The sequence below is a fragment of the Astatotilapia calliptera genome, chromosome 4, assembly GCF_900246225.1.
Source record: "Astatotilapia calliptera chromosome 4, fAstCal1.2, whole genome shotgun sequence".
In the NCBI taxonomy this organism is placed as follows: domain Eukaryota; kingdom Metazoa; phylum Chordata; class Actinopteri; order Cichliformes; family Cichlidae; genus Astatotilapia; species Astatotilapia calliptera.
Window position 1 is genome coordinate 20,131,079 of NC_039305.1, and position 8,716 is coordinate 20,139,794.

The window sequence follows — 8,716 nt, forward strand, 5'->3', positions numbered from 1 at the left end:
GGCGCAGTGTTGAGCTTTTGTTACCTAGTGGCTACACAAGCCAGCAAGTACCAAAGACCGGATTTGGTGTGTGGAACAGGTAAATGAACTTTTTTTTAAAATTATTTGAATATATATATGAGTGCGTGTGTATAAATACACAAACAATACACACATGCTTTCAATTGTGTAATTTAAGTGATCTAGTAGCTCTGCTTTGGAAGTTCAGTTCATGCTAGAAATGTGTTTTGAAGTTTGTACATGCTTTGTCTCTAGGGGCCACCGCATATATTTATATATAAACATTAGAGGTGCAACGATATTCGTATCGATATTGAACCGTTCGATACAGTGCTTTCGGTTCGGTACGCATATGTATCGAACAATACAACATTTGTAATTTATTTTATCAACTTTCCTTCTGACGATGCTGTCTGTGTTGAGCGCTCAGTGAATCTGCGTTCGACTACTCCGCCTAGGCTGCACTGTCGAGCGCAGATCCACTGAGCGCTCAACACAGACAGCATAGTCAGAAGGAAGAGCGCAGGGCAAGCTAGCGAGACAGAAGTTAAGCTCTCCTTGCAACATGGACCTCCCCCACCCTCATTCAGATCTGGCGTTTGGAATTATTTTGGTTTTCATGTGACGTATGACCCTGAAGGTAAGCGAGTCATGGACTAAAGTAAAACAGTATGTTGGATGTGCCATGCAATGCTCAATTACATGGGTGGGAACTAGTGTGTTAGCGCAGTTAGCTCGTTAACGTGTTGGCCGTCTAGCCCCATGCACGGGGCGATCGGCGGTAGCTCGTTAACAGAGATTTGCCGTGTTGTGGCGTTAAGGTCATTTCAACGAGATTAACCTGAAAGCACTAGTGGGAACACAACGAATATGACTGCACATTTACGCCGACATCATCCTAGTGCAAAGACAAAAACAACTAACTAACTTTAGCCGAGTCATTTAGACAGCTGTTAGCACATGATTCTCCTTATGCTGCTGAGAATATAGCCCAGAAGAAGCGGATAGTATAGCTTTTATTTTAGAAAGAGACATTTCTCTGTAATAAACTCTCTTTTCCAAAGATGAGTGATTCCTCAATCAGATACAGGGCTTGCAATATCGCTAGCCCGACGTCCTGGAGCTAGCGATTTTTTCAGTCGGGCTACCAAAATCTATCTCTTCCCTGCCCGTCGGGCTATTGTAGGAAGGAAAAATATATGTCAATGCTTTTGCATTCTTTCAGAAATGTAGCTGGGTAATTATGTCATTGGCATCGATGAGCCACTGTCAATATGTGACATATTGAAATCGCGTTTGAATTTGCGCTTGTTTTTTTTGCTTTCACTTTGCAATCGCGCAAACTGTGTATAGAGAGCGACAGCACTGATCTGTGAGTGATGATAATTTGTGCACCAATTCCTCTGACATCGTCTTATTAATTGTTAGCTTACTATGCAAACATGACAAGTGAAATCTCCCGCAGCAAGCTTAAACATGTGAGAGGTTGATCGTGCAGAGAATCGCTGAGCTTATGTGAGTGCATGTGTAAAAGCAGCAGGATATATATTTCAGTTCTGCTGAGCCAAATAAGACAGGTCAGGGTGAAGAAGTGACAGACAAAGAAAAGCTTACCACAAAACGGAAAAGTTATGACAAATCAGACTATAAGGCAAAAAGAAAGTGCAGCTTTATGGTTTCATGGACAAAATAATTTCTGTGGCTGCAATATGACGAGCTAAATAACCAGGGCTGCACATAAGTGGTCCGTACGGAGCCCCCCAGGGGACATGGGAGAAAAATTTAGACGGACTTTTGCGAGATCTCGCAAAAGTATTGCGAGCGCTCGCAAAAGTATTGCGAGATCTCGCAAAAGTATTGCGAGCGCTCGCAAAAGTATTGCGAGATCTCGCAAAAGTATTGCGAGCGCTCGCAATAAGTATATCGAGATCTCGCAAAAGTATTGCGAGCGCTCGCAATAAGTATTGCGAGATCTCGCAAAAGATCCCGCTCCTTTTTGATAGCGTTTCAGTTGAAGGGTGCGGTGCTACGGTACGGGGCTCCATACGGTGCAGACATGGAGGAGGATTTAGAACATTTCAAGAGAGGTCCCACACGACGACATCATGCACATGCAACAAGACAAAGTACGTATAAACAACAAAGCATTAAACACCGCGGTTCAACTTGTTGAAAAACCGAGGTCGTATATGCAGGCCTTTAATGTTAATTCTTGTAAATATGTTCAGGTTCATTAAACATAACTCGTTAAGTGCACATATGTTTTGAAATTTCAAATCGTGTCCAAATTCATGGGCTGCATCCTCCCGAGGACTCGGGCTTCGTGGTCTACGTGGGCCGGGTTCTCAGAACGGCTGGGGAAATTGGACGGTCTAGCCTTCTGATTAGCGTCACCGCTGTCTCGGTGGAGTGTAATAAGCTCGTCCGTCTGCTCCTTTCTATCTAAAATATAAGACGACACTGGAGTAAATTCTCGACCATCTCGCACTTCTGTTTAATCAGTTTTCTGTGTGACGTTGATTAAGCGCTGTAAAACCAATGTGGAACCCACCCGGGGGATTAATAAAGTTTTATTTTATCGAATTTAATCTAATAACTTTAATCTCAGCCAAACCGTTTTACTCACGAACAAATGAAACACTGAAAAAAGCCAAACATTAACATTTTTAGGTTGTCTAAGTGTTTTATATATTAAGTTTAGCCTGAGTAGCTAAAGTCCGCGGTGATCTGAAAATAATATGCCGCGAGTTGTGCCGTTCTTGGCGGCTTTAGTGACCCTTGAGCTCTCGGCTACCTATCGAGCTGGTGGGTAACAGACATCAAGGAAAACGTCGAAGCACTTGCAAATATGCGATATCTTGATAAACCGAGAAGATATTTCAAGTTTATACACCCACGTTCTCCCCTGAAATGTGTTTAAAAAATTTTTGTGACCCAGAAAGATTAATAACGGTCATTTTAAAACTTATTAACGGCCGCCATTACCGGAAACTGGAGTTTGGCTGGGCCGCACTTTGAATTCTGGGATATGGGCCACGAAGCACACACCGGACCCATCCTTCAAATTCGGTGAAAAGTGAATGTAATTCTTTGTATTACACCCCCTGGCATATGTTAATTTTGTTCTGGTTGTATACATGTTCTGTATACTGTTTCTTAATAAAGTTCAATAATTTAAAAAAAAATAGGTGAAAAGGAGGACGCATTTGTCTGCTGCATTCGGAGGAGTTTACGAATTTAAAATAGAATCTTTGTAGAGATTGCCAGAATTGTTGTACATTTCTGTGCAAATAATAAAAAAAAAGGAGTCTACGAAATTGGATAGCCTTCGGTGCATCGCTGTGACATAATCGGTCTACAAAAGGGTCCTCAGGAGGATGCAGCCCATGAATTTGGACAATGTGATAAATACAGTTTAAAAAAAAAAAAAGAGGTTGCAGCCCATGAATTTGGATGTTGTTATCTGGCTGTGCCATTACCATGGTAACATGGACAGCATGGCACAAAATACTTGGTGGAACTTACCTTACTTATACCTTACTAGCAAAATATTTTTTAGTAACGTAGTATATTGCTACAGGAAAAATGATTCTATGTTTCTTTACCTTCTTTTAAATGTACAAAGATGCCCTTTGTCTGTGGTTAGATTAGTTTAGAAGTGTCTTTTTAGACTTTCCCAGCAAAGACATATTGTTTCGGGGACATATTGTTTCAGATTGTTTTATCTCTCCCAGCTCTCTGCTGACGAGACTAGCACCATATATGGAGTTGTTTATTTTATCTGTTTATTATTTTCTTATCCTGTTCTCACTGTCTCTGTGATTTGTGCCTATAAAAATGCCAAGCCACTGTCCATGGTTGTGGGTTGTTTCCAGCAGCTCACCCGTGTACACGTTAAGCATAAAAAAGTAACTTTGTCTCATTGTGTCTCTATTCCTCCTGGGTTTATTTTTGCAGGGTTTTCTCCCAACATATATAAATATCTACTACTATTACTATACTAATACTAACACAGCAACAGTAAAGTAATAAGACAGAAGTTGACAGAGTAACTTTTGATAATGATCATGAACAGTGATTAAGAACTCTATTCTAATACAGTTAGTATTCCATGTGTGCTAGTGTGGCTTCCTAGAGTAAAAGTATATTAATACCATTTCTCTAATGTTTTATGTCTGCAGGTGGATAAGGCAGTGCTGTCCGTCATGACTGATGGACAAATGGCAAAATACATAAGGACATATGGTGACAGACTAGCTGTCCAGTCCTTCTGTCAACAAACTAAGTACAGCACAGATAAAGAGACTGTTCTGCAGAACCTAAGAGATAAAATTGCGGCACGGAAAGTAAGATCAAAAACCAAAGGAGTGCTGTGTGGTTCATCAGGTGTGTTCCAAAAGCAAAGTGAAGGGATGGCAAGACAGAGAAATACTGCAGCAGAGAAGACCTGCAGAAAAATAGAAATCGGATGGCTTCATTTAAGCAGTAATGAATACCGTCAAGTGAGAACCAGAAATGGTGGAGGAACAAGACATGCAACTGTGGAAAAAACTACAACTGTAGCTAAGATTTTGGAAATGGGAAAGGACCTGTTTTTTCCAGATGGGTACTCGCCAAAAGGGAGAGTTGAAGACTTTGTCATTGATATCTGTGATTTTAAAAAAAATCCGATTGCTTTAGATGACACTGTTGGCAAACTTTATGAACAAACCAAATTGAAGCTCCTGAGATTTTACATTTGCATGAAAGATGAAACACTGTTAACAGTTCAGTCCTCATCTGAAGAGGATTTTTCTGTCAGCATAACTGAAGAAGATTCACCGGTGACATTACTTGGATTTGACAGTGAGACAGATGATTTTGTCCCAGATCTACTTGAACATGGGGATTCATCTGACAGTGACACTGGCAAACAGGTTTGTTAAAATAAGAAAGTTATTATTAAAAATAATGATCACTTTAAAGTTACTGTATTTTGTTGTGTTTAGTAGTGCTCGGTGGTAACATGCGACATTTTCTAATTTTGTTGTACTATTGTACTAGGTTTGACTGTGCAACTGCAATAAAGAGTTGTCTTATTCAAGTGCTTTATGTACATCTACGAATATTTGCACTTCTGAAGGATGAAATTATTCCAGGAATTTGTTGTTGACTTGTGTGGTAAGGTACATTTAATACATCTGTGAAAGACTTACAGCTTTGTATTCATTAACATGTACAAAATGACTGGCTGCTGAAAAAATAATTGAATTATTTTCGTTTGTGTCTTGTGTTTGTTTTCTGGTTCACAGATTCACAATTTCCAGATGGAACCCAATCCAAAAGAACTGAAATCACTCTGTGAGGCAGTGACAACACAAAGTCCAGGAAAATCCCATCATATGCATTCAACCCCAACAGACATTAAAAACACTGTCGTGGGACAGCGGCAGCAGACTGACTCAAGTGATCATGATTTCCCTGACCACTGCTCTGAAATTATTGATCTGACCAGTATAGTTCCTAACAAATCCTTCAAACTAGAGTCCTTGGCCAAACTTCCAGAAGATTTGGAATGTCGTTTTCCACACATAGACGAAGCGGATACGGTTGTATGGAATCCTGAAGAGGATCTTGTCAGAGCAGATGGTGATGACACAGTCGTGATAACCCTGAATTATGTCAACAGTGAGGATCTCAGACAGGTAAGACCATGGACAGTTGTGGTTGATATGGTTCAAGTGTGACAAAATATGGAAATTTATTAATAATCAAATTCAGTAACTTGCATAGTTCTGATTTTAAAAAAGCTGATCATGCATTCCTGCTTGGACAAAATTTAAGCATGTGTGTTATTTTCTGTAATATTCTTTTGGATCTTAAAAGAAATAACTTACAGTACTGTGAAAGAATTGCTCGATTTCTATTAATCAGAATTCATCTCTTGTTTGTTTAAAACTTGATTTTTTTTGCAGCAGTAATACAACATTTTAAGTAGCAATAAGTACATCAAGATCTGATAAAAACCTGTGGGATTCCACTGTAATATGTCTTTTTACTCTTGTAAGTGAGACATGTAGGCTGAAAATAAAGTGGTGTATTTTTGTTCTATTTCTTAATACCTATTGACATATTTTGCAGACTTTTTAAGAACATTCATGACTTAGAATAGGCCAAGGTAGAAGATTGAAGAAGAGTCTTCTAATCTTGAAGGGTTAAGGTGTCTGTTGTCAATTAATGCAATACTTCCTTCTCAGAATGCCGACACAAATGGATTACCTATGGATGGTTTCCTGCTACCATTGTCTTCAGCTAATGGCTTGCCCACACCCCATATGCAGTCAATACAAGAGGAAGCACCCCAGATTGCACAGGTAAGATGGATCAATTCAGGCAACCATAAACACCTACCTTTACATACTGTAGAGATGCCAAAAATGTCATGCTATTTTCTGAGGATATGGCAGTTTGTGGGTCTATTTGAATTAAAAGGATATTGTCAGTTGAGAGACAATTCCAGTGTTTTACATTAACATAAGATTAAACAGGAAATTTTGTCTTGAAATCAAATTATTTACATAACACAGCAGTGAGACATTGTTTTGGTGTCACTATTGTGTTCTCTACCTATTTTGCACATAAGTGAGTCTTCTCATACATGTAAAGAACACTTGTATAATTTTCTGTGAGGCATACAAGGACATCCATCAGGCCACAATGTTAATGTTATATATAAATTGTCAGTGCAACCATGGTTTGGGAATGTACAGCCCACTAAAATTAGACAAATAAATTTCAAACTTTTTCAGAACATTGATATTGTGTAATCTGTACAATTCATTTGCATTTCTTATGGAATGTGCATGTTTTGTCTTTTACTCAGGACCATGGACTGAATTTCATCGCACAAGGTTTGCGTTTAGATTCAAGCAACCAACTTTCCCCATCAAATTCAGGAGACCCACAGAGCCCCCTACATGTATCAATTCGCAGGATAAAAGTTGTTGATGATCTTTTGGCTGTATTTATGGACAGTCGCATTCTGAATGTGACTTTAAAGATGAACTTTGTAAATGAAAATGCTGTTGATGATGCTGGGGTGTCAAGGGAGGTTTACACTGCATTTTGGGAGCAATTTTTGGAACAGTGTGAAGGTGAAAATGAACGAGTTCCAAGGCTGAGGCCAGACTTTAGTGAGGCTGAATGGCAAGCAGTTGGGCAGATATGGGTGAAAGGCTTACTAGACCATGGTGTCTTTCCAGTGAGGCTGTCAAGGGCTTTCATTTTAGCCTGCATCCACGGAATGGACTCAGTTGATGTAGACATTCTGATTGCATCGTTTCTCAACTATCTGCCTCCTGTTGAGAGATCAGCTGTTGAGAAGGCTCTCCAAGGCACAATGGATGAAAATGATGAAGAGGACCTGCTTGACCTTTTTACAAGGATGGGTTCCCACTTCCTACCACCTAAGAACAACATGCAGCCTGCCATTGAAACAATGGCTCATAAGGCCATTCTCCAAGAGCCAAAGTATATAATGGATTGCTTCTCCACACCCATGGCACATCTGCAGCTGAAACTGGCAGACAAGGAAAGTGTGTTATCTCTGTATGAGACAAAGAAGGCCACAGGCAAAAGACTAGTGCAGCTATTTGAAGCAACAAAAATCATGCTGTCTCACGGAGAACAAACAACGTTTAACCATCTTCAGCGTTATGTTAAAAACGCTGATGAAACCAAAGCTGAAAAAATCCTGCGCTTCTGCACAGGATCTTCTGTGATATGTGTTGACAAAATTTTGGTGTGTTTTAATGCTGAAACTGGGCTCAACAGAAGGCCTGTTGCTCACACCTGTGGAGCTACCCTTGAAGTGCCATGCACTTACAGTTCTTATCCTGAATTTCGCACAGAGTTCGACAATGTCCTTTCCAGCAATTACTTTGAAATGGACATCATTTGAACTTGATGAGCGTACTAATGGTTAGAGCTGTAATTTTTATTTGTATGATTATCCTTGAGTTCATAAATTCTGTCTTGTTTCATTTTGTCATTGAAGCATTTGATATATTCAGCCGTATAACAAGCAGTCACAAATTTAATTTTCTGATGGTTTAGTTGTATGTTAGGTCAGATTTCACAAGGACTCTTTATTGTTTAAAATTCTTTGAAAATGACCACATCTTTAACTTCTGTTGAAAACAAGGTTTGTGTTTAGCGTTAGAGGGACAGATCACATCAAAATTTGCTGTACACATTGTCATTATTTTCTTTTACTCCAGCCATCAGCCAGAATAAAGGCTCGCTTTTGTTTTAAGTTGATTGTCCTCTCTCTCTCCTTGTCTGCTTTTGGGTACGTTCTCTCAACACACCTGCATACCCCGCAGTGACACACATTGGCTTGCTGTTTATCCATCTAGAATGTTTTGTCGTGAGTTGCCTAGTTTTGGGAGATATTAGCTGTAGAGATCTCTTCCTTGTTGAAAAACAACATGAAGCTACATAAGGTCTACATAAGGACTTTGCTACTAAGCATTAAGTACCATGTGAAACAAGAGAGGGGTAGGCTTGTACAGTCAATATCTCTAAAATTGGGCAACTCACACTAAAACAATGTGGATTAAGGAATACTACAGCTAGCGAACAGAAAAATTTGTAAATTTGATTTTAGGGTGAAAAGTCCATTAATATTAGTAAAGAATGTCACTATGGTTGCGAAAGAAGTTATTGAAAGTTAATG

The 8,716-nt window shown here is 39.4% G+C and overlaps 1 protein-coding gene across 1 annotated transcript; it reads left to right on the forward strand.

Annotated features, from left to right (window-relative positions):
* Nucleotides 1-3,943: 3,943 nt before the first annotated feature.
* LOC113021562 (uncharacterized) lies at nucleotides 3,944-7,939 on the forward strand. The gene is made up of 4 exons (XM_026166305.1): nucleotides 3,944-4,916; nucleotides 5,044-5,684; nucleotides 6,237-6,353; nucleotides 6,863-7,939. The coding sequence occupies exons 2-4, from the start codon at nucleotides 5,307-5,309 to the stop codon at nucleotides 7,937-7,939; spliced, it is 1,572 nt and encodes a 523-aa protein (XP_026022090.1). The 5' UTR covers nucleotides 3,944-4,916; nucleotides 5,044-5,306.
* Nucleotides 7,940-8,716: the final 777 nt, after the last annotated feature.